The following is a 27,118-nucleotide window of genomic DNA, read 5'->3' on the forward strand; positions in this document are numbered from 1 at the left end:
CTTGTCATGAGAGTCATGCTTTAACCTTCCCACAGATACATCTGTGATATGTGATCTGCAAACACGTTGAGAAAATAACGGTGGTGATTTCAGAAGTCCACTGAGGATGGGTCAACAGGCCAGCACGATTAACTGCAGCATCCATGCCTGTGGAGGTCTGATGAGGATCCTGAAGAAATGCCAACATGAGACTTGGCTGTGGGACAAAATTCAGGTGCCAAGAAAGCACTAATTAATCCATTTAAATTTCAGGATCTGTATAGTATTACATTTGGGCAGCACCTTTCAAATAATATATTTGCTTGAAGAGGCAAATAACAAAAAATTAGAGCAATCTGCAGTAAAGGTCGTAACATACCATACTACTATGCTAAGAGAATGATTAAAAAGTTCTTTAAGAAATTTTCTAAAGGGAAAAAATCATTTTACAAAGAAATAAGTAGGAGAACCTGAGTGAAACAGAGCAACTCTAAATTTGTGTTTTTGGTGCACAACTGTTTTCCAGTGGATGAGAAACTTTGAGACTGTCTTCAAAGACAGCCATGATTTATATTTCTCAATGACATCTAAGTTGCTATAAGTAAAGCTCAATGAGATTCAATTAAAATCCTTAACTCAAAAATTAATTCTTTAATGCTTTGACACTTTAAATGACCACATGCTGAATTATAACAGCTATGTACACATTCATCCATTGAACAAGTATGTACTGAGTGTCCTCTATATGTAAGGTGCTGTGCTAGATTCAATGAGAACTCAAACAATTGTGATCTAGCTGAGTCATAATAGGAAAAATGTGGCAAGGCTGATATCCATAAAAACAATGTACAGTTTTAAAAATATTGTTCAGACAGCATCCTTCTTCATGTGACTACTTTCCTTTTTCTTTCACCTTGTCTAAAAAGGTCAGTAAAATGTCTATTTTATTTTAATTTATATAGACCTTAAAAACCAAGGAAGAGCACTCGATGGAAACCTGAAGACTTTCTGGCTCTGCCACAAGTTAGCTGTGGAACACGAGGCGAGAAGCTGAAACTTTGTATAATCTCGTCTGACGATGAAGGGAGAGGTCTAGCTGACCTCTATAATCCTTCAAGTCCTACTAATTTATGAATTCATGAAACGAAAGCAAACTTCAATATATTTTTAACAATACAATTTTAGTATTTAATTTTTAAATATAATTATTCACTTATTTTTATAATATAATTATTCCTGGCTTTCAAATTATGATTTACACCGTAAGGCATCATTACATGTGATGACCAGCTTCAAACTCGCTTTCATCCCCCAGGTTTATGCTACAGCATGGAGGGTGAGGACAGGTCCATAATCAGAGGGAAAGGATCCATCACCCTTTCCCTTTGTGCAACATGCCTTTGATTTATTAACTCTCTGTTCATGAACTCACAACGTCATGGTTGCAAATCATTAATTTTATGTCTCCTTCTTTCATTAGAGGCCACTAGTATATCCTATGGTGTTCATGGAAATAGGGAAGTAGAAATTTATGCTTCTTTGGGATTCTTTTGAAAGCAAATAAGTGGTCTCTAATACTCAATATGCCAGTCATCCCCAATTAAGGCAGCTCCACAACACATCGTACCTATAGAGATAATCCTTTTTTAACTGAAGCTTAATACTATATTAATGTCACACAGGCCTTCTTTCATTCACTGTTCTCTAATTTAAGGCCTTTCTGTTTGGGGCTCCCAATTCCTGAAACCCTCTTTTCCTGGCACTTTGCCTGACTTGTTCTCTTTCATCCTTTGGATTTTAGCTTAAAACATAAGCTCCTCAGAGAAGCTTTCTCTGCCCATCCCATGAAAAATAGATCTTGAGCAAGCTAGGCCTTCTGTTTCCTTCATAATATGCTTCACTATTGATAATTATTTTATTCACTGGTTGGTTACATGTTTACTGTCTACATTTTCTAGGCTCTACAGAATGAGGGACTCTATTTAATTCATCTCAGTGTCCCTAGTGCCAACATTGCCTGGCATATGACAACTGCTCAAAAATTGTTGGTTGGTGAAATGAGTGAAGGAAGAAGAGCTTCTGGGTCATTCATAGACTGCACTTGGTTTCTGGACACCTCGTTATACAAGACATGTACAGTCTAGGTTCATGAACTGATTGTCGCAGCTCAATGCATGGTAAAGATAGATCTGAAACATGGGGAGTTGGTTTTGAGGCATGAGGCAAAGTAACATGCTGAATGACACAGAAGAGGTAACAGTGCCACGAAAGCCAGAAAATAGTATTCTGTCCATCTGAGAATGCGTATGATTGTGAATTTTCCAGAGTAGATCTTGAAGCGTCAGTGACCACAGCTATAGTGTGTTCATACAGTTTCAGCACAACACGCAGCTCTCCCCTGCATGCACTCAGTGGAGAGAGTTCAGCTTTTCTCAGTCACGACATTTTTGACACTTTCGGCTAGATAGTTCTTTATTGTGGGGAGCTTTCTGTGCATTGTAGAATATTGAGCAGCATCCGTGGCCTCTACCCATTAGATGCCAATAACAGTTCCTCTCTCTGGTGTGACAACCAAAAATGTCTCTAGGTATTATACTTGCACCCTGGGGACCTTGGGAGAGGGAAGCAAAATCACCCCTGGTTAGGAACCCCTGGTATAGTTAAATGATATATGACTAAACCGTCGTAAATTCATTTGGATCACTTTTATGTGACTAGTTCTGCTCTAAATCTGAAATATGAATTTGTATGCAAATATAATACTTTTTTCAGAAAAAATTTCAAATCAATGCACAGTAGATATTCAATAAATATATGCTAAGAATTGAAGATTACAAAGAAATAGTACATAAGGAGAAACCCACCTGATGGTGCAAAGAAGCATTATTACCACTTGGTGGCAGAAAATTCTAATGTATAATTGTTTCCATGTGCAGCTACCAAAATAGACTGGGAAGTCAAGGGAATTCAATTTGCAATATGAATAGTATTTAAACCGTAGGGATTTGGGTATTTATAGATCGTCCTGACGTGTATAATGTGATGGGAGTGGGAAGGGGGAGCTGATTGGGTGGAGGCAGGAAGGACTGGGTATCAGCTTTGTTCCTGACTAATGTGCTAATATCCACTCTCCAATCCTGAATGAACCATTGCCTGGCCTTTTTGTTTTAATACCTTCCACCACATTTCCTGCAGTCTTTATGTTTTCTCTTTTTCATTTCCTAATAATTAGTTTATTAGCATTTCTTACCTCATTATAGCTTCATTGTAGGGTTAGAGTGAGGAGTACTAAATAACTTGTTTCTTATTCATTAAGAGGAACAAGTAAGCCTCAGTCTTTGGAATTTATTGTGTTGTTGGACATAGCAACAGTGCTGGGAACCTCCCATTCCCCACAGGCATTACACGGCCTGAGGCCAGGAACCAAGCAATGAACTGAGAACGTATAGACAATATATTCAGTCAGCAGGAAATGCAGATGTGAAATGAAGCCATGTGGTACAGTGCTTGTAAACTGCCTGCTTTGGAATCAAGTAGATGTGGATTTGAAATCTGGATCTGTCACTTGTCTGAAATGGAACTTTGAGCAAGTCATTTCACCTCTATTATCCTCAGGCTCCTCATGTACAAAATAGGGAAAATAAAATTACCTACCTCCTGGAGCTCATGTGAGGGTTAAAGAGATAAGGTGTGTAGAATACAGAGCGTGACATACAGCAGGTGTTCTACAAGCGCCAATAGCTGCTATTGTTGTACAGAAGGATAAATATCTACCATGTGGCTTTAGGTTTACTTCATGGCTAGTTTTAATCTAGTCTAGTTATCTGGAGATACTTTGCCAAATATTGCTTTTTACTGATGTGTCCAAGCTTATGACTAAGTCATTCAGGGAAGGAAATATTCAATGATTCCCACACCGAGATGAGCATTATACTCTCGTAAGGTCTTGTTAAAATACACATTTCCTGGCCCCATTGCCAGAAGTTTTAACTCAATAGACCTGGAGAAGAGGATTAAGAATTTGTACAAAATCACCTGGAGAAATGGCCTTGGGGATAGCGACGAATTGGGACCACTACTCTATGTAACTGTTTCATCAGATGATTACAAGATAGCCTCTGACATAATTAAAACCTAAAGGACATGGTTCCTGGATACGTAATTGATTAAAAAAAGTCTCCACATCTCACTCAATGCAGTGCAGATGAGACCACAAATAATAAAATCACATGTCCATGCTCTATATTGGTTTGATGTATAGAGTGTAAAAATCTGCTCTAAAACTATCAACTTGAAAGTGATCTGTTCTGGAGCTGGAAGAGGCCAGTTATTCAAGAAGTTATTTGGCTTTTTCAGATCTACACATGTAATACAGTACGGCGGATCGACTTTTAATTTATGCTATCTTTTCAGACTGTAAAGCTGAAAAGCTAATGCTAGCAACCTTCAAAGTCAGTGACCTTCAGAGTTGAAGGCTATGATCTAAGATAATAAATAGGCCTGCTTACTTTGTTTTGAAAAGTATTTTTATATGGCTCATCCCACCAATTTCTGTGGTACCTGGCGCAGATGTGAAGGAAGCAGATGAGAAGGAAGGTTTGTGCAACCTAATCACTTTAACCTTCAAGGAGTCAGAGAGAAGCCTTGAGTGAAATAGAAATTTACCTGTGTTGTTTTCGACACAGACTTTATGAAAAAGAATGAGCAAAAGCCATGTGAACTGAGTAAGGAAGAATGAACCATGAGAGTTTTTCTCTATGTATCAGGCCCAACCATGTCCCAGTAGGAGTCCATCTCAGTAACAGCAGGCAGAAATGATCGGAAATATAAATGGTTTCTTTCAAAAGCATTTTCTCCGGGGCTGGCCCGGTGCTGTAGTGGTTAATTCTGTGTGCTCTGCTTTGGTGACCTGGGGTTCACAGGTTTGGATCCCGGGCATGGACCTATGCATTATGCATCAAGCCATGCTGTGGTGGCATCCCACATACAAAAGAGAGGAAGATTGGCACAGATATTAGCTCAGGTGAAATCCTCCTCAAGCAAAAAGGGGAAGATTGGTAGCAGATGTTAGCTGAGGGCTAGTCCTCCTCACCAAAAAAACGAAAAAAGCATTTTCTCAGGAATATAGTTAATATATTAAGCAAAAGCAATCTATGTGAAATGTGCCTCAATTTTTGTTCACCACAAGCCTGCATGGCAAGGAAAATAGACACTGTGTTGATTTGGTCCTCTAGGACTCAAATGCCAAGACAAAGTCAGATGAGATGTATGCAGCATTATGCCTATGAAAGATAACAAGCTGTGGAATCAGGAGAAGGCAGAAAAAGCTTCCAAATTGTAAGGCTTGGTTCACCTGTCAAAGAGGGAAAGGTAAGATGATCGATTGAGAAAGTCAACCAGCCCCATGGGGAGCTCCAGTGCAAAGACTGCCCAAAGCGGGGTCCTGCACTGGTAAGAAATGTCCAGGACCGAAAGAGCATGGGCATGGCGGCAAAGCTGAGGGGAATCCCAAAGGTGCTGCGGCTGGAAGCTGCAGGCCATCTCTTGAAAGCAAAAACAAGTGGCACGTCTGCATGGCTGCCACAATAAACAATTACACAGAAGGGCCTCTAGATGATTAAACTGACATTGGAATAAACATTTTATTGATCCACAACTAGAGTCAGATACTACAGGCTTAGTATTGTGCTTAAAGAGTTTGTTTTAGGGGCAGGCCTGGTGGCGTAGTAGTTAAGTTCACCCACTCTGCTTCAGCAGCCCAGGGTTTGGACCTAATACTGCTCGTCAAGCCATGCTGTGGCAGCATCTCACATAAAATAGAGGAAGATCGGCACAGATGTTAGCTCAGTAACAATCTTCCTCAAGCAAAAAGAGGAAGATTGCCAACAGCTGTTACTCAGGGCCAATCTTCCTCACCAAAAATTTTCTAAAAAGAGTTTGTTTTAATCAAGGATTAAAATATGTGCTATTGGAAAACTGTAAGGTGATCAGGCCTTGTTTAAAAGATATAAATAAAATGTACTTTTCAGATCATTAAAACAAATTTTAATTTTCTACATTTTTGGAGAAACTACAAAGACAATAAAATTATTTGATTTGACAGATACTATAGTATCTATCATAAAGAAAAAAGGCATTTTGATTCCCCTTGAATTTTTCTACTTGTCCAATATTTATTGTTATTATGCATTTATCATACTTTCAGCACAGGAAGTTTTTTACTGGAAAACTATAAAATTCAGCTTACACTGACAAATTTTTATTGAATTATTTAGAACCAAATAACAAAAAAAGCTTGTTCTCTATAACAAGTACTTCACATTTGTCTAGTGTTTATAATTTACAAAGCATCAGTTTAATCCTCCCAACAATCTCGTGTGATGGGTTGTACAATTTGATCGTCCCTGTTTTGCAGAGGAGGAAATTGAGGTTCAAAGAAGTTTAATGAATTGCTGAAGGGGCAGAGATCAGTTGCTGTCTTCTCTGAAAAGCCTGATTATATGCATGACTTCATATTTTCAAATATGATCTTACCTGTTTTTTGTCAAGTGATAATTTTGAGAGATTTTCATGACTTCCCAAAATTCCAAATTTCTTTTCTTCATTTCTCTTTTAAAGATAGAGAGCAAAATGAGTACCATTGCTAATTGTACATTTGGAATTATAAAAACAATTTTGCTCTTCCTTTATTCCACATTGGCCATCTGGTCTAATTCTCCAGCAAGTTTCAATAAGAGAAAGAGAGTCTTATTTGGTTCTTGCTGTCGGTAAGCTCTTAGACATTTCCTTTGCCCACTGAATTGTCCCGAGTTGCACTTCTAATTAGACCTGTAAACTACACACTTAACATTAAGTAAAGTGAGGGAAATTTTTTCCACTCAACCCCTGGAGTTCTGTAAGTTAAACATCTGAAAGAATGTTGTAGATGGCATATTTTTTAAAAATTCATACACAAAATAATCATAATAACTACATTTAAAGAGGGCTTTAAAATTCTCAAAGTACATTTATCTATTTATTCGATTTTATCTTCATGATATAGATATACTTTTTATTCCATATTACAGTTGAGGAAATTAGAGCTCAGAGAGTTTATTACTTACTTGAGAACCCCAAGTAGTAACTGGCAAACACAGTAGGAATTAGAATATTTCCCTTAGAATACCTCCCGTTTATTCAATAACAGAATTATACAGTTCAAGGAAACTTTACAATCATTAGGCTCAACTGCCCACTCAGAGTAAGAAGATCTTCTATAAATTTCTAAAGTTGGTCATCCAGTGTTTATTGATTACTTGCAATGATGGGGTGCTCACTCCATAAGACAGCTCACCACTTTCTTGGGCAGATCTTGTTACAAATTTATTTTTATATAGAACCAAAATTGAACTATTTGCAACTTTTGCCCATTGCCTCTCTTCTTTTTTTGAAGAGACAAAGAACAAGTGTGCTCCCTAGCCAAAAGTGGGAATTCTAAAGATATTCATCTTATTCCTCTTTAATCCTCCTCTTCAGATGAAACAGCCAGCTTTCTCAATTCACTATCACATCCCTTTCAGTACCCACTCCAGATAATGTAATACATCATTTTAGTTATATTTTGTGAGTTTTTCTTATATTCTTTTAAGTAGTAAATGTCCAAAGTGCTCTTGTTAAACAGACACAAGTCAAAGGACTGCGTTCAGCTAAGTGACTGCATGGACACAGAATGGATGGACATGTCGTCATGGACTGCTTCTTTTTATTTATTTATTTATTTTTTGAGGAAGCCTGGCCCTGAGCTAACATCTGTGCCCATCTTCCTCTATTTTATACATGGGACACCTACCACAGCATGGCATGCCAAGCAGTGCCATGCCGCACCTGGGATCTGAACCTGCGAACCCCAGGCTGCCGAAGCGGAATGTGCACACTTAACCGCTGCGCCACCGGGCTGGCCCCTGGACTGCTTTCTAAAGGCATATGGTACAGTGGTTATAATGGCCATGGCATTTAAAAATGTAATTCTAAGTATCACGTCAAATTACCTTGTTCATTTCTGGGTCTTCCTGGAAACCTTTCTTATGACTCTGGAAGAGCTCAGAAATCCACTTTTTAAGCCTCAGTAAGAGATAAAACAAGGACTTTGGACTTGGCACCAGGTTGAAGGGAACAGGAAGAGTTCTTCCCTCTTCAAAGTAGGAAAACCAAAGTTTGGCCCTTGCGAATTTCCATTCCACATCAGCATCATCCTATACAAACACACATGACAGCTCAGCAGGGAAGTGCCTAAACAGAATTACTGGGGTGCTTCTAACGCTGTGTGGCTAGTTGGAAGGAATAATGCCTGCAAACACTCTCAGACCCCAAAGACCACTCCAAGATGTTTTCAAAATGTTAAGGTTCTATTCACACACTCTTTCCTAAATCTGTCTAAAATTTTCTCAGGCTTACAGAACTACAGATCTCAAAACCTGCATGTGTTTATAAATACACTGAAAGATTCAAATGTATTTTCCTACATTCTGAAAAACACTCTTTTTTCTGCAGCAGAACACTAATTTGATTAATTCAGACCAAGATTTCTGGAATAAAAATTTATACTATCACTCTGAATTTGAGAAAGTGTCAATTTTGAACATCACTCAAAAAAGATTTGGAGAATAGTGGTATTCATAAGCAATAATTTTTTTGAATAAATTCATGCTGATAGAGTATTCTAAAGTGTTTTTTTTTTTTTCGAGGAAGATAGCCCTGAGCTAACATCTGCTGCCAATCTTTCTCTGTTTGCTGAGGAAGACAGGCCCTGAGCTAACATCCGTGCCCATCTTCCTCTAGTTTATACGTGGGATGCCTGCCACAGCATGGTTGCCAAGCAGTGCCATGTCCACACCTGGGATCTGAATCAGTGAACCCTGGGCTGCCGAAGCGGAACGTGTGAACTTAACTGTTGCGCCACCGGGCTGGCCCCCTATAACGTTTTTTTTAAAACAGTAATGAGTCAGACAACATTTCTCCTCCTCAGGCCTTACTATCCCATCACGCTCATTGATGTTGCATTTGGAAGCAAAGCATTAAAATCTTCTAGATTACTAGTCAAGCAAGTATATAAAACAGTGAGACAACAGAAGGAAAGCAGTCTATATTTTCACCACTATCGCTGAGTTGATCCCTGGAATAGGTAAAACTTTTGGGTACAAAGTATATAAATGTATAGACATTATACCTCAATTTCCTGGAATGAACTGTTGATCATTGCAATTAACATATTTAGCAAAACAATGACCATTGTAACATTATAGACTCCATAAAGAACATAACCAATGTTTTCAATGAATTTGTGATTATAGTTGATGACCACTGATTTCACTTCAGAAAGTCCGAAGATAGCCCAGAATAGTGTCTTAAAACTCTCCTCCACCCTGGGGAAAAACAAAGAGAAGGAAATAATAAAGTGCATAAATAAATGACAATGGTACCATAATAGAGCTGAGTTGACTTAGTGTCTTTGCATATTATTAGATATTCATGAGAAAATTCTTTACTTCCCTGAACCTCAGTTTTCTTTTCTGTAATATGGGTATAATAACTACTTATTTCCAGGATTGTTGCAAGGATGAGGTAATAATATGCATATGAAGCGCGTAACTCAACATGTGGGACATAATAAGCACTCAATAAATGCTATTAACATGACAACTGCACATGTTAGTATTTAAATAATTCATAGCTTTGGCAATGGAAGTGTTAAATATTTTACTTAGTAAAAATAATATACTTTGTTAGAATCCTTTGGGTTTCCTGCCCATCTATACTTCCACTCATATGCAATAAATAGATAATAATAGTACATGTCTTAAGGAAAATATGAAAATATAAACACAGTCAATGTTACCAAAACCAGTGATATGCCTTAGATAGGAATTTCAATGCTTTAGGCATAATTATTGACTAAAGCTAAGCCCCTCTGCTTAACTCAGATGGTTTCATTTCTTTAACATGCTGAACATCACAGGAATATGGATAGCAATAGGTTATACTTCAGTCGATGCTTCTCATTGTAACACTAAAGACCTAATATTTGAGTAATCTATTCCAAACATCCTTTATAAAAAACGTGTCCATGAAGAACATAAGTCAAAACTCTTGTCACTATTTATAACTCAGATCTTCTCAATGATAAGATCCAATGAAGTGAATTAGGAAAGCAGCTGTTCTCATGGCCAGTGCTCCAGAAGTTTCTAGGAAGCAGAGGGCACAGGTGCTGAAGTCAGTGGACAAGGGGTTACATCCTGGCTTTTTCATGTAGTAGCAGCTATGCAACATTTGGCAAGTTATTTCACTTTTCTGAACTTCAATTTCCTCTTTTTGTGAAATAGAGATAATAAAATGATGTGCGTGAGGTATTTACTGCAATACTTGTCTCTAAAAATGTTAGCTATTATTGCTTAATATTAGGAAGATGCCTCCATTTTTGAGTTCTTCCTACTCACTTTGAAATCCTCTCATTTTGCTGAAGGGGAACTGGAGATGAAGTCTTTACCCAAACATGATTTACCCCAGGGACATATACGAATATTGTTAAGCTAACATTTATTTAATCTACAGTCTCCATGATCAAAACATCCGAGAGCACATACGTGGTGAAGGCTTCATTTTGTTTTGCACCAATGTAGTAGGAGTAGAGGTTGAACATTCCGATCATAAAGGCCACAAACACCATGATGAATATGACCATGAACTTGAAGATGTCTTTCACTGTTCTTCCCAGTGATATCTGCAGAGGCCCAAAGCTTTCATTTGCTGGTAAAATATAAGCTATTCTAGAGAAACTTAGAACTACAGCAATTGCATAAAGACCTTCAGATATAATTTGAGGATCAGAAGGGTCCCACTTTATCCTGGCTAGGAAAAAGGAAAGACAAGAGTTATGGTGAGTTTAAGTTGTTTATTTAGGTAACTTCTTTTCTAGGAAAGAAATATAATTACATTAGCAATCCAGTTCCCAATGGAAGTCTCTGATCTTAAAGGGCTTCTTTAAGCTTCAGATATGTTTGAACTTCTGAATTTATCAAGAAAATGACCCTCCTGGTTTGCTGGTAATTTTCCATAAGGGTACAAGGGTATAGCATAATGGTTAGGAGCTTAAACTGTGGACTCAGTATATCCAAAAATTCCAGTATGTGTGTGTCTGTGTGTTCAACTGGAAAAACTGGTACAAATTACTTAACTTCTCTTGGCTTTTTATTTTCTTATTTTTAAAAATGAGCTAATACTGCTCCTGCCTCTTTCATCCATTGTGAGAATTCAAGAAGTCAACGTGCATCTAGTTTAGAAAGTGCTTGGCACTAAATAAATGATAGCATTTATTATTCAACCTTAAACTATAATAAAAGAAAATAAGGCACTTAATAAATGATGACATTTATTATTTAAACTTAAACTATAATTACACTGTAATGTAGTCTGGGGCTTGTGGAATACTTGTAGTTATTCAAACTGACTGAAGTAATTTTTATTGGTCACTCAAGTCTATGTTTATCATAAAAATGTAGCAATTACTCATTTATGAATTTTTCTGGCATAATTATATCAGGTCATCAAAAACCCAATTAAGAAAGCATTAATGAAGAAAAGTGCAAAACAATGTGTAAGAAAGAAGAAAAATATGATTATAAATTTGTATTTGCTTATTTGCTGAGAAGTGGAATTAGGAAAGGATACAAGAAACTGATAAAAGTAATTTCCTTTTGTATAGTGCTTTGAATATAAGTACAAAATACATGTATATAGATTTGACCATTTAAAATTCTGCATATTAAAAATTTTTTAATTAAACATTAAAATACATATTAAAAATTAATAATAAAACAGAAATGCCTATGTGATAGAGCCAGTAAACTCATAGAGATGTCAATTGAATGTTAACTGATTTCTTATCAGAGGGTTTGAAATAAGTATTCAAAGGGAATCTATTTTCTCCACTCCAGGATTCTGCAAGGAGGGATTTTCCCTAAGCAAGGAACTGAACCTTTTCCATCCTTTAGTCACTGTCCTCCTGAGGAGGTGGGATGGCTTACCTGATTGCAAAATTGGGATGCATAACTGAGCACACTTGGTTAGGCTCTGCCCTCTTTCTTCTGAGAATTCTCCTCTGGTCCTCCATGGAGGAATCTCATAGGATCAGGCACTTGCTGCCATACCCCTCTTTTGGGAGGACTGCCCTGTCCATTGCCTTCTGAAAATTGGAGGATACATCTGCCTAATTCTGGGGTTCAATATTACAGAGCCCATCAGCTAATAGATTCAGAACTATCTTATCCACCCTGAACTTTATCAATAGAGGTGATGATCTGGCTTCCACATTAACTTTTTGTTTTATTTCTCATCAAGTTCAAAGCCTGGATGGGAAATAGTGGTGTTATTTATCAGAGGCCCGCCAGAGACTCCAGCAATTCCCTGGATTTCAAATAGTTTATATGTCTTAAATGGAATTGATACTCAAATGTATACTATTTTTAACAGACCAGAAGAAAAAACTCAATCCAAGACATAAGACAGGCATTCTCCATGGAGTTTGGTAGTTAGCCAGTTGATCCAGGAGATAAAGTGAGATGATTCTTGTGATTAAGAGAGGTTTCTAGCCAGTAAAAAAACAAAAAAAAAACAAAGGAAGAGGTAGAAAGCATGCCTCTTCAAATACATACACTCTGAAGAAGCTAGAAACTAAACAACAATTCTAAGAGAATTGAGTAGTAACCAAACTGCTACTGACACGTACTTTCATAAGAAAATTCTGCATTTTTATTAACTTATATTGACTGTGTACTGTAAACTCACCCAAATTGTAGTATTTCACATTGTCTCCCAATGTGACTTTGGTCAAGTCCTTCAAAGTATCATTTGCATCAATGATGCTCTGGGCTTTGGAAGCATGCCAAAATGCCATGAATCTTGCAATGAATGATGCTGCAAAGATTGCTAACATACCAAAATCAAGCATATTCCACAACTCAAACAAGTATTCCTTGGGGCCTTGAGTCCAAATTTCTTTACATTCAGCCCATATCATGCCTGCATTGGAAAAAGGTTAAAATATCAATTCAATTTCATTCCATCCTTAGCTCTTCAAATAAGACAAAATAAATTTGAAAGTTCTCAGTCTAACATTAAAAACTCTTCAAAATTTAGCCCCATCCCACTCATCTAGCCATAATTCCCATGTCTCCACAAATCCCACAGTCCAGCAGTATCAGTGCATTATCTGAAAACAATCTGACAAAGTTCATCAAAAACCTTCAAACAACAAACATTCTTTGATCCATTAATTCTACACATAAAAAATATCTTTAAAAGATGTTCATTGTAGGATTCTTTATAATAACCTACACACACAAATTCACCCACACTCACACACTCAAAATAGAAGTAACCATGGGACTTCCACAGATGGAGTATTATGCAGCCATTTTAAAATTTTTTTCAATTTTTATTTTTTTATTAATCTTTTTTTTTTTTTGAGGAAGATTAGCCCTGAGCTAACATCTGCTGCCAATCCTCCTCTTTTTGCTGAGGAAGACTGGCCCTGAGCTAACATCTGCACCCATCTTCATCCACTTTAGATGTGGGACACCTGCCACGGCATGGCATGCCAAGAGGTGCCATGTCCACACCCGGGATCCAAACCAGTGAACCCTGGGAAGCCGAAGCAGAACATATGAACTTAACCACTGCACCACCGGGCCGGCCCCAATGCAGCCATTTAATATGATATTTTAATTACCATGGGGTAGTGGCCAGGAGTATGTACCTCACAGACTTCCAACAACAGGAATTTAATTAGCTATGGGCCTTAGCTACCACATTCTGAAAATTATTTCCACTTTTGCCCCAAGACCATGCTTACCATGGGCTGCTCCCAGCCAATGACTGAGGGCACACTTGCTTGGGAGACATGGGACTTCTCTGATGGCTGACTTTGGCTCAAGGTTTTCCTGACAGCCTTGCAGAACTTTCCTTAGACTGCATGGGGAGCTAGGATGCTTCTACCCAACTTTCCCTCCCTCCCTCCTTCCTTCAGGATCAGACTTGCATCCCAGTCTGACAGCCCTTGCAAGCTTCCTCAGCTCCCTATTGATTTCTTCTCCTGTGAAATTTCCCTTAATAAAATTTCAATTTCCCCTAATAAAATTGTTGTACATTTAATCCTGTCTTTAAATGTGCTTCTTGGAGGAGCTGGACACATTGGAAAATGTTTGTCATAAACATTTAAACATGCTAAGTAAAAAAGTTAAAGCTGTTATGTATTCTATGACTTTATGTTTAAAATAAGCATAATAAAAGACTAGAAGGAATTACAGGAGCCTATTAATAGTAATTGTCTCTTGGTGGAATTATTAATAATATTGCATATTCTCTCTAAAATTTAGTGGAATATTTAGGAGCATAGGTTTTGGAATCAGACTGCAACCGATTTGGGAACTTCTTCCTCCACTTACTAGCTATGTAATCTTTGGCAAGTTATTTAAACTTTCTAAAGATCATCTTGTAAAATGGGGATGACAGTTTGTACCTACTTCATAGGATTGTTATGAGACTTAATAAATAATACATGTAAAATGCACAGCACTGTGTCCAGTGCCTGGAAAAAAATAATGACTAACATTTATTGAGGACTTACTATTTTAAATTTTCTATGATTGGCACATAGTTTCTTTCTTAATTTGAAGAATCTTACTTTATTAAAGAGAAGTTACTTTACCCCTATTGCCTTTAAGATACGCTACTCTTTGGTATCCTGCCTCCCCTTAGAGCCATCTGGCGAAATACAAAGCAAACTCCAACCAAAACCTACCTCCACCAAGAAACCTTTCATAGTCCCCTAGTTGACATTAATCTTTCCCCCTTCCTCCAGCAACCACTTGCCTAGAATTCTCACATTTGTCATGAACCTCTGTGACAGAATCTGCCATGTGAATGGCTGTGGAGCCCTGCAGGGATTAAGAAAATGCCATGGTCCTTTCTCTCCAACAGCTTACTATGTGCTTTTCTCAAAACAGGCATTCAATGCAGCACAGAGGATGTGGTCTTATGAAAAGACAACCTCATTACTTATTTTGAATTATCCCAAGTTAAGAGGAGACTAGGACTGAATTCATATACACTTTAGTGGATCAAATTTAAAACAGGAAATCCTGCATGTGTACACTCACACATGCACACACAAACTCGAGCAAGGGTGAAAAAATCTCGAAGGCAGCCTTCTTTTTGTGATCCCTGGGCTCCTGCCAGCCTCCTCAACAGGAGACAAGGATGGCGTGGAGTAACTGAAGCGTGGGGCGAAAGGGATATTTAAACTCATGTCGTATAGTCCAGTTGTTTCCAAAGCTTCCTCTCCTTCCTCCCACTTCTCCTCCACCTCCTTTCTCTCTCTCTCTCTAAGAAGTAGAATTCTTGTAAAAACGATATCTTACCAAAGCTTAAAAAACAAAAGAGATACAGTGAACTGTTCTGCCTGAAGGAAGAGTTCCTGCCTCATTTCCCTGAGGACCCTGAATACGTCTGGAGATGAGGCACCCATTGCTTCTGAAGGCTGCTCATCCCGCTGTTGAATTGTCAGGAAGTAGCCCTTCAGTGTGGATCCGCTGGTGCTAATTCTGCCCTCTAGAGCGGTAGTGCACGAGTCTGCTCCTTCTGCCTTCAAATTTCTTAAAACAAAACAAAACAAAACAAAAACATCTGTGTGCTCATTAAATCTACTCTTCTCCAGCAGAGGCAGGTTAACCATGAAGCTAATGAAACTTCAGCTTCAAGATGCCTTATTTGCCCAGGCTCCTTCAAGGGCCCTGTTTCATCTTCTTTTTCTCTAAATGGGGTCCTACAAATAAGTAAACTTCAGGCTCCACAATCCCTGTGTTCTACTCCACCCTCCACCATCCAGAGGAAGCTTCCCCAGTGCCCTCCAGTGCTGTCCTGTGGAGGGCCACTCAGTCTTCTGGCTGCTTTCCTTGAGCTGCTCCCTAGGTTGCCCATTGCCTGCATGTGGCACCCAGAGCCACACACAGTCCTGCAGATGTGGACTAGCCAGAGCACAGAACAGTGGGGTAATTACAGCCCTTGACTGCTTTTGTGGATGAGTCAACTCAGAGCTGTGTTTGCTTCCTCAGCAGCTCACACTGGATATTAAGTTAAAAGTGCTCCTTAGGACCTCTTCACGTGAAGTGTCATCAAGCGTGCCTCCCTTCCCTGTGTTCCTGCTACACCTGCTTTCATTGGTTTGAGCTCACCATTCAGCCTTGTCAAGATCTCCTGCAATGTCAATTCCACCATTGAGCCTTTCAACTTTTTGTCAACTAAAAATTAGATAATTTTCTTTCTGTGACCAATATTGTGAGTCTTTTTCCTCAAGCCAGCCAGCATCTGACCTAAGTATGCCACTCCTTGTTAATATTTCCAGAAGGTACAGCAACTTTCTTTCAAGAATAACTTCAAAAAGAAAAATAAATACCAGTGTCAGAAGCTGAACCAGGAGTCTAACACATGCTGTAAATATCAGCTGTCTGTTCTGTGTTATTAATTGTTTTCCCTTCAAATAAACACTGTGAGATAATCTCTGGATCTCAAATGCAAAGGTTAGTTGGCAAATAGTTCCAATGAAAATGTTTTTACTCATAAAATTAAAAGTTAATATAATATTCTTGGCTTAGCTTTCTAAGTGAAAAAGGAAAACTTCTGTTTGATAAAGAATAAAGTGAACATTCATTAGATCTAATTTCCTTATATAAAATTTAATATTTTCAAAGTTTCATTTTGAACTAAAGAGAGGTGATGTCATCATTGTGATGGCATGCGAGGATCTCTTTGTCTCTCTTCTTCAATCTACGGTGAGTAAAACATCCATAACCCAACGAAGACTACATTGCCCAATGCACCAGGATGCTAGAGAGATCCACACATAGGTACACATGAAAGTGGGTGGATCGGAGCACATAGAGCAGGTGAACTGGGGCAACAGTGAAGGTGGTTCCTAGTATACTGGCCTCCCAACTGCGGCAGATGAGCCAGCCACCCTCAGCCCCACAGAACCTGGTGGGCAGCAGCTGAGGTGCCCACATGACTCTAGCCTCACAGCCATGGTGGCACCCGTGGCCACGGGGAGAGGAGCTGCAGTGGAGACAGAGCCCCACAGTCCTAGGTAGCAGCAGTGAAAGCGCACATACAACTTGGACCTCCCAACCACAGTGGCACCGGTGGCCACAAGGAAAGGGGCAACAGCAGAGGCAGTTCCCCGCAATCCCATTCCCTGCCCACACCATGAGGGTGAGGCTTCTAACCCAGGTGATCCTGGATGCTGCAGAGGCATTAGCCATCTTTGTACCTCAGGCAGCAAAGCCAGTGACTGCAGCTACACCAGTAACAATAAGGCATCAGTGACCTCCATAGGCACAGGCAGAGGGGATGAGAGTACCCTGTGACACCCCAATAGAGGTGGTGGACGGTGGAACGTGGGGATCCTCAAATATAGCCAGAGGCCACTCAGGTAAGAGAAACAAAAACTAGTGTTATAGACCATCTACTGAAAAACAAAAGAAAGGCTTCTAATCTCCAATAGGTTGAACAGTTAGAACCAAACCAAGCTATATCTAAATAAGAAAAGTGTTTGCTATGACAAATGCGCCAGCAGAGGAACAACTCACCAAGCACCATGGTAACACGACATCACAAAAAGAAACTAACAATTCTCCAGAAACCAAACATAAAGTCACGGAAGATTGTGATCTCACTGATAGAGAATTCAAAATTTTTGTCATGAAGAAACTCAATGAGCTAAAAGAAACTCAGAGAGGCAGTTCAAAGAACTCAGGAATAGAATCTTTGAACTAAAGTGTCATATCTTGCTTAATATGTTTCAGTAGGAAATATCATGTCTATATAAAAGTAAGATATGAACTCAGTGACAAGGTTAATAATAATCATAATTATATGAAATTTATTGAACATTTCCTACATGCCAAGCTCTGTAGTATGTACTTTAGATACACTAATACATAAAAACACTACAGCACATAGGTACTTAATTTAAAAAGATAAATACAATGTCCAAATGATTGTTTGTTCTTATTTTAAATCAAATATACTAAGTGAAATATAATTTATTTGGGGCTGGCCCCGTGGCCGAGTGGTTAAGTTCGCGCGCTCCGCTGCAGGTGGCCCAGTGTTTCGTTGGTTCGAATCCTGGGCGCGGACATGGCACTGCTCATCAGACCATGCTGAGGCAGCGTCCCACATACCACAACTAGAAGGACCCACAACAAAGAATATACAACTATGTACTGGGGGGCTTTGGGGAGAAAAAGGGAAAAAATAAAATCTTTAAAAAAATATATATATATAATTTATTTCTTATAGTTTTACAGTGTAAGATAAATATCAATTAAATTAGAAAATAAATAGTAGAAACAAAATTGTCTTCTTTATCTAAGGCTTATCATTACTTTAATGATGCTATTCACATGTTAAGCCACTATCCATATTTCTCCTTGAAACATATCCAAGAAATGAAGTGATTCAGAAGTTGTAAATAACTCTCAATGCTGTTGATTTACCTTGTATGCATTGAAAATGATCATATGGTAATTTGTGTAGGGCTTCATAATATTTCCTTTGATCACTCTATCGGGCCCCAGTGTGAAGAGGCCAAGAAGACATCCCTGTCTTAGAAGTATATCAGTGACTGTATAAAACTGACTGTAGCTGATTCTTCAGATCACTGGTGGCGAACCAAGCTTAGGGACTACTAAAGTTTGTGTGTAAAGATTCCTTGAGCCCTTTTCTCTTTACAGTCTTCACATATCCACCTTACGTGATTTCAGGCATAGTGAGGGCCGTAAGTACCATCTGGGAAATGAAGATTGCTGAAGTTTTATCCACATCCTAGGCTTCTTTCAGGGGTTGTATTGTCTATTGTTTATTAGACAGCTACCCCTGGAAATCTCGTAGGTACTTCAAAGTCAATCACAACCCACACTTCATTATCAGATTTTCATTCTCAGACCCAAGCGCGATCTTCCTCCCTTCTCCCTCTTAGAGATTGAAGACATCACCTAGTCATCCAGGGCGGAATCCACATGTCTCCCATTCCATGTACAATAAGTCACCAAGTTCTTTGAAGTGTACTTTTCAGAAACTCTCAAGTCCTTTCCCCACCCTCTGAGCTTTGGTCCTCATCCTCCTCACAGGGATCACTTCAATTGTCTCTCAGTCTCCAAACTCACCTCTCCTCTAAGCCACCCTTTACCTCACAACCCTGTGACGTTTCTAAAATGTGACCAGATCACATCACCAACAGCTGAAAACCATCCTCTGGCCATCTCACCACCCTTGTCTCCCTGTACTCACACCCACAAATGCACCTGCACTCCAGCTGGGCCCAACGCATAGCATGCAAGTGTGCCAAGTGTTGTCTTAATTCCACACCTTTGCATTTAGTGTTTCCATGCCTTGTGGTGTCCTTACTGCCCCATAAACACTCGTTCTGGTTAGCATTTCCTTATCTTTGAAGTCTCAGATTGAAAATACATTCCAGAAAGGCCTTCTCTGCCCCTTGCCATCCCACTTCACGCAGATTTGGGTCTCAATCTGTGTACATTCATAACATCCTAACAGCTCCTCAGTTACAGTATTTGTCACATAGGCTTTAATTATTGATTTACTCATTGACCTACTCACTGGACTTAACTTCCTTGACTGCAGGACCTGGGTCTCATTCACCTCAGTATCCTCATTACCTAACAAAGGTACTTAATAGCTATTGTATTTACTCCTTCATAAATATCCAGTTGAAATATCTTTCTCATGTGCATTATATTTAATGACAAGCCATACGTATGATTGATTCTGAAGACAAGTAGTGTGGTAGTTAAGACTGCATTCTCTCTGTTTCACTCACCATCTGGGAAATCTAAAGCAAATTATGTAATCCTCACATAACGCTGCAAGGCAGATTTATTATTATGTCACAGATTAGAAAACAAGCACAGAGAGATTGTGTGATTTGATGAATGTAAAGTTCTTTGAACAGGTCCTAGTACACAATAAATGTTCAATAAACATGAGTGGTTATTAGCTTCAGTTCCTATTAAATCTCAACATAAAATCATGTGGTTGTTTGTAAGCCTGAAGTCACAGCCCTCCCAAAATATGAAAGGCAGTTTTTTGTCACTGGCGGAGTTTGATTAATACTATCCTGTTCATTTTCTTCCTGGGTGTTTCTTGGAAATTCAAAAAGCACATGGCAGGTGAGAAAACTATGGCACCAGTAATGAACCCAAGATAACTGTGCTTTAAAAACACACAAAAAAATCATGATGTGAGGTGCAATGTATCATGCCATATACATTTGTATAACTGATGTCTGAAGGAATCAGTGTCATTTAGTCCAACTGCTAAGGCTGCAAAAATAAATGATGACGGAAAATCAGTCTTTACCTATTACCCAGGATATAATGAGCATCTCCATCCACGAGAAGCAGGATGTTTTCATCCTGAACAGCTGTTTTGCATTATCTGTGCTGGTTTCATTAGGAAGGAGCTTGGTGCCTTCAAATCTGTCAGCTGCGTTCATGACTAGCAGTCCCAGAAAAATGGTGAAGGAGGCTGCGTGTGCTACGAACTTCATGAATGGTCCACGCATGATCTTCCCCATCTGCCACAACACACACCAAAAGAAAATCATAACTTTATTTCGTCCGCTTTGCAAAACACAGGCATACACACAAGAATAACCATCTGTGTACTCCAGTGTGCTCCTAAGATAATTATGTATACTGACATAATTAATGATGGAGTAATAACTCTTTCTGCTGTTAAAAAATTTTTGTCACATTCCTCATCTACATAAGCTGATGTTCTTGATTGATGATTAAATAAATTAATTTTTCTATTAAATGACATTTAAGTCCCTACACATGATATAACTGACAAAAAAACCATTTTGTTAATAACGACAAAAGGCAGAGCACAGTATCAACATTATTCATAAAAAGCAAACTAATTTAGCCGGCTTGAAGTACTGAGGAAGCAGTAGTGATAATACTAAACTGAATTTACTTTGCAGCGTACAGATCCTTTGTTGATATTTGCCTTGTTTTTTGTCCTCATGTATATTTCATTGACATGAGTACAAGTCAGGCCTCAAGTGATGTTGCTATGTTGCTGATGTTGTAAATGGAGTAAATGTCATGAGTACCAAGAAGAAAACTCCCAGCTAAGGTCAGGACAGTAGGCCATTCCCATAATGTATTTCAACAATGTCCTGGAATGACAGTGGATTTAAAGTCTCATATTTTAGGTTTGAGTTCCAGTTCCATTCCCTCATTAACTGAGTGGCAAGGAGTGAATTTCCTAAATTATGTGAAAATCAGATTCTTCATATGAAATAAGGAGACAACTAAAGCTCTCATGCATCTATAGGACAGGATTCATTTCTGTCTGAGGAACATGACTCCTAGCTGGGGCAGGAGGATGGTATGTGTCCAGGATGTGTCTAAAGGGCTCTGTGCATCCCCTGAAATGTTAAACAAAACTCAGTACCTGTGTGCAGGATTTCTTCTTAGGAAAGGGTCTATAGCTTTCAACAGCTTTTCAAGTGAGTTTTTTAATTATAGAAAAACATAAATTAATAATACCACTGATACTTAGCCTGTACTTATATGTGCCAAGAACTTTAAGTGCTTTACTCTGTTAACTCATGTAATCATTACAACGATCCAAAGGGGTGGGTAAATGCTAAAATGCTCATTTTACAGATGAAGAAACTGAGGAAGTGAGGTCCAGAAACTTGCTTAAAGGTTACACAGCTCATAAGTGGTAGAGCTGGAATGTGAACCCAGGTATTCCTGGTTCAGAGTTAATGCTTCTATTTAGTTTACAAAACAATTTCATATTTTCTCATTAAAGTACATATGTACATAAATTCTTCTAACAAACAAAGAAAGTTCTTCCATGATTTAAAAAAGTTAAACGTTCTAATGGATCAATGTTCTCTGTTCCTACATGGCTGTCTATGTGGTTTTCAAAATCTTAAATGTCAGAGCTGGAATGAATCATATAGTTTAGTCTCTTCTCTCTTGATATTTAGAAACTTAGGCTAAGCAGAATATCTGGATATGTGTGTGTGTATCTATCTGTCTAGATCCATCTATCATCCATCTATCTATCTATCTATCTATCTATCTATCTATATCTATCCAGTTTTAAGCCAATGGATCCATGTAGTTAGATATATTGCAGAGCTAATCCCAAGTTACTTTGGAAAAACCTGCTGCAAAAATGATGTCTAAAAACCACATTTCCGTAAGAATGCTCATTAGATGCTCATTAGATTGAATCAGAGAGTATTTTTTGTTTGTGCTTTTTTAGATGTTGTTTAAATAGAACTAAATCTGCTGTAAAAATGATGTCTAAAATCCAGACTTCCATAAGAATGCTTATTAGATTGAATCAAAGGGTATTTTTTGTTTGTGTTTCTTTAGATCCTGTTTCAGTAGAACTCTCAAATAATCAAATGGAGTAAAGTTAAAACATATGGTAGAAAAAGTAAGTTTGATTTTCTTTTGCCTGTTATCCTTAGCTATGTTTTTTTAAAAATATGGACTGTTAGAAAATGAACATTAATGAGTCTTTAATTTTTTCATGGTATGACACATACAATTTTAATTCTACAATGTTTTAAATATTATTTATTTTAATCATGTATTACAGCTAATGAAAATTTATTACAAGATTCAATATCTTCCTTGTGGAAAAAGCTATTATAAATCTTAAAACACCTTTTACAAATTCTTAATTTATTTGACTATTGTAGAAAACTGGGATTGGGGCAATGGCTGTTAGTTGTGAAATCCATGGAAAACTTTTTTATTTCCTGCCTTGGTCCAGAAAGAATCAGAGGCAGCCTTCAAAATACAAAATTGCCAAAAAACAAGAGAGCACAGATTAAAATAGGAGATGGAGAAGGAGAAAAAGAAGAGAAAAACTTGGGAATATAGAACAGGGTTGAGAATAATGCTACCCACATTAGAGTGGGCCACAGGTCTGAGAACTCTGGACCTGGAGTTTGGCTGGACACATCTAAAATCAATGTTCAGTGATCCAAGGCAGGGTGTCTGGTCTGTGCCTCACTCCTGACCTGCTTGCCTTCCTTCTTCAGTAGGTTACTGGCTCTTATGTAATATTGCAATTTTATTTTATTTAGAAGGGAGAGAGGAGAATCAAACCAGGCAGTTTTGCTGCTTATTAGACATTCTAGTGTAAAGAAAAAAAGCATGCAAACAAACAAATAAACAAAAAACAAACAAAAAGTTGGTTGGCAGGAAACCAAAATGGTGTCTTTGGATATTCATAGCCTCTATTTCTTATTACAAATCATTGAGAGTTGTGTTTCTCTTTAAACTAAAGGAGATTTTGGCACCATTCAATGGACTTTAGAAATTAAAAGGAGCTATCCGTTTTAGTAAAATTTGTTACCTATATATTCTGGGATGTAAACAAATTTCTAAAAAATAACCATAAAGAAGACCTATTAATTGAAAATGGTGAACAACTGATGTACTTGGCAAATTATTGAGGGTAAGCATTGAAAGAAATACCTTTAAATATTATATATCATACTGTTTTCAAGTATTTACTGATAATCAAAAAGCTACCAAATATCAATGGAAATAGAAAAAGTTGAAAGTAGCTTAAACTAAAACAATTTGAAGTCATAGCATGGCCTATTTCTATTGTAACGAGCATAAAATATATTTGGGTTATGGTGGAAAAAGAGCACAAGTAAGGACAAAAACGTTTCTGAAAGGAGAAGAGAGCAGACTTGAGGAGAGAAAACCAACCTTAAACAGAAACAGAGACTCTGTCAAGGTGTGTAAGCCTGCAAGGTGATCTGACAATTTTCATGGATGTGTTGGAAAATTTTAAATATTTAAAATAGTGTTTTAAATAAAAGCATTAATATAGCTAGATCAATATCCCCCCATAAAAAAGATCATTTCTGTAACCTGTAAATAATGTTTATGTTCACTGCTACAGAGAAAAATTATAAAATAGATTTATCACCATGCTTTAAAAGCTAAATAACAGTAAAATAGATTTTAGATATGAAAAAAAAATATCTTGACAGAGTCCTTTTAATTTGATTATTTGTCTCAGTGTTCATAAACGAGGATGGAAAGAAATGGATGCCAGAAAGAAACATGGCCAGGGAAGAAGAAATAGTGAAGGAAATCAGGTTAATTAGGATTCAATCAAAATTTAAGAAATGTGTAACTCTAAGGGACTGCCAAAGATAGTCTCTGTCAAAACACCGAACACTGCAAGGCATTATGCTTTTGAACTCACTGGATACGGGAAAGGACACTTATTCAGTTTAGGAAAGATATTATAATTTAACTGATCACAGAGTGGCAACAAGGATAATTCAGAAACTCCCCCTCCCACCTTTAATTCAGCTTAAATCTCTGAAGAGTCAGAAAATGTGAGTGGAAGCAGAATAGAGACTACACACACAGATGTAGCCTAGGCTCCAGGAAGGACAATTTAGAATTTTTTTTCAAAATGAAATCTGTCATTCCTATGAAAAAGGTAAAAAAGAAAAATTGTAACTTTCTAGAAGAAAATCTGTGCTATAAATTTCTAATTCTAGTGAATCTCACTACTTTCATTGATAGGAGATCAATTTTTGGCCTCATATATTCTAAAGGAAAAAAAATGTATGATGATAGGTTTTACCCTCATGAGAAAATGCCCAGTTTCCAGTTCCTATCATCATCACTACAAGTAATTATGAAGTTCCCACCATATGAAAGGCTTTGCAGCAGCTTTCTACCATAAGCCACATAGAAAGGTCCCTATAAGGCTAAAGTACCAAATGTGTGTCTCAGTAATAAGAAGACAGCATGTTGGTAATGGCGATATACGTGTTTGCACCCACATATTCACAAATGAGTCAAGCCCATGGTTAAGAGCAGCAAGTGATTCAACTGACATTTCTACATAGCACATAAATAGATGGTCCAGCAGACATTTTAGCCACGTAGCTTTACAATTATTTCAGTCTGGCTCTCAGAGTTGAAACTTAGTTCCAGAAATGTGGCTTGAAAAATGAAGAAAAACATTGTTGGCAATGCAGGATAGACAAGTTTCTGAGCCTGTTAATAGAATGACAGGTCAATATTTTTCACACTTGCTCTGTCACACTAATAAAAGGCTAGGTCTATTTGAACATATCATTTTCACAAAGCCTGGCCAGATAGACTTTGCTACAAAAACAGGCTTTGATGTCCTGTTACAACGCACTCTGTTCCTGACATAAATATTCTTCACCGAAACAAGCATTCATTAGTATTTCCATGATTGTCCTTTATTTAAATTAAGATTTATCTGGTCATATTAGCTAAAATAAATACAAAACGAAAACTTTGATCTCAAACTTCACCCGAGGAGGAACAGAAGAGAAAAATGTTCATCTTTTAGGATGATATTTGAAATATCTGCTTAGTGCATACTATGGCTTCATTAAAATATATAAAAATACATGTGTGGACATGCCTAGAGAGAAGATGAAAAGGAAATACACTAACACAGTAACTAGGTTTTCTTTTACCTATTAATAGTGGTGATATTACATGTGAATTTTCTCTTCTTTCCATTTTTTTCTCATTTCCTATAGCAAATATATGTTATTTTTGTAATATTGAAACAATAATATTATTTAAACCCAACTCTGACTTCCCTGAAATTTTCATTTTGGAAATAGAATTTTTCCTCCTTCGCTGACCCTGATAAATACAACCAGCCATACTTTTAGGAAATAAGAGAGGTCCAGCCTTCACAGACATACCTTGCTGCATGGAGCAAGCCAGTAAACGAGAGCCAAGAAGGGCAGTCCAATGGCAACGGCGAGGACCACGAGAAACTTGACTGCCATCGTCTGCTGCCGCAAACCGGAGAGATTCTCGTACCAGATGGAGAGAAGCTGCTGTTGACAGTTTGGATGAGCTACAAACTAGCAGGGAAGTGACAAAACGTTTAACAGCTTGATTAAAGAAAGGTTCAGCATAAACTATTTTCTTGTGTTCTGATATTCTGTTCTGTGCTTTCCCATGAAAAATATTGTCAGAATTAAAGAACAAACATAAAACACCTAGTCATAGGCATCAAGAAAGAGGGCAGGAGGTTCTAATATGTATTATATAAATCAGAGGTTCCAATTTATCAAAGTTTTCCTTTATGAGTAATGGGCTTTCTTTTGAAGCATAGAAACATTTTTGAAGTTTAATGTTATAAAAATATTCATCAATGTTTTATACAAGGACTTTGACGGTTATATGGTTTTTCCATCTTGCAAGAGAGATGTAAAGATCCCGCTAGCCCAGATGTCTAAATACTTTTTTTTTTTTTTTTTGAGGAAGATTAGCTCTGAGCTAACATCCGCTGCCAATCCTCCTCTTTTTGCCAAGGAAGACTGGCCCTGAGCTAATATCCGTGCCCATCTTCCTCTACTTTATATATGGGACGCCTACCACAACATGACTTGGCAAGTAGTGCCATGTCATACCTGGGATCTGAACCGGTGAACCCTGGGCCGCCGAAGCACAACGTGCGAACTTAACCACTGCGCCACCAGGCTGGCCCCTCTAAATACTTTTTTAAAAAAGTATATCATCTTTCCTCTACTGACCTAACATGCTAAACTTATTTTATACTAAATCCATGTTTGTATATGGGTTTATTTCTGGACTGCCTATTCTAATCCACTGAAATCTCTTTTTATTCCTGTGTCACAAACTCTTTCAATTAAGAAAACTTTACAATTAAAATTTCCTTTTTACTTTTCAGAATATTTTTTATTCTCACATATTTACTTTTTACAAATGAACCCTACATATGACAGAGGGCAACCTTATTTAATATATAAAAAGTGACAACCTAAAATCAAAATTGGTAAAGAATGTTAAAAGGTTAGATAAAGGACAGTTTACATAAAAGAATTACAAATGAGTCTTAAGGATGGTTGAACTCAACAGCATACAATAGTTATCTTCTCAAAATGGTAAAGCTTAATAATCCCCATTGTGAGTAGAAGAAATAAGCCCTCCCATGC

The 27,118-nt window shown here is 37.7% G+C and overlaps 1 protein-coding gene and 1 long non-coding RNA gene across 6 annotated transcripts in view; one reads left to right on the forward strand and one right to left on the reverse strand.

Moving 5' to 3' along the window:
- Positions 1-27,118, reverse strand: part of TRPC6 (transient receptor potential cation channel subfamily C member 6) — a 121,605-nt gene that overhangs the window by 4,591 nt on the left and 89,896 nt on the right. The window contains exons 4-11 of one of the 4 annotated variants that reach the window (XM_070623018.1): positions 25,856-26,020; positions 20,446-20,662; positions 12,799-13,032; positions 10,599-10,863; positions 9,185-9,380; positions 8,007-8,210; positions 6,514-6,588; positions 1-169 (exon numbers count right to left, since the gene is read on the reverse strand). In XM_070623018.1, coding sequence (XP_070479119.1) covers positions 14-169; positions 6,514-6,588; positions 8,007-8,210; positions 9,185-9,380; positions 10,599-10,863; positions 12,799-13,032; positions 20,446-20,662; positions 25,856-26,020 — 1,512 coding nt within the window. In that variant the 3' untranslated portion in view covers positions 1-13. Of the gene's footprint in view, positions 197-6,513; positions 6,589-8,006; positions 8,211-9,184; positions 9,381-10,598; positions 10,864-12,798; positions 13,033-20,445; positions 20,663-25,855; positions 26,021-27,118 lie in introns of all 4 variants that reach the window. The other 3 variants (XM_070623017.1, XM_008531129.2, XM_070623020.1) reach the window with 3 other exon arrangements.
- On the forward strand, positions 100-25,918 carry LOC139083834 (uncharacterized). 2 transcript variants are annotated; one of them, XR_011540803.1, is made up of 3 exons: positions 100-214; positions 22,491-22,554; positions 25,823-25,918. It is a non-coding gene; the product is annotated as an uncharacterized lncRNA (long non-coding RNA). The 2 variants fall into 2 exon arrangements; XR_011540804.1 differs by having other exon boundaries at positions 25,772-25,910.

Source organism: Equus przewalskii, chromosome 6 (genome assembly GCF_037783145.1).
Source record: "Equus przewalskii isolate Varuska chromosome 6, EquPr2, whole genome shotgun sequence".
Lineage (NCBI taxonomy): Eukaryota > Metazoa > Chordata > Mammalia > Perissodactyla > Equidae > Equus > Equus przewalskii.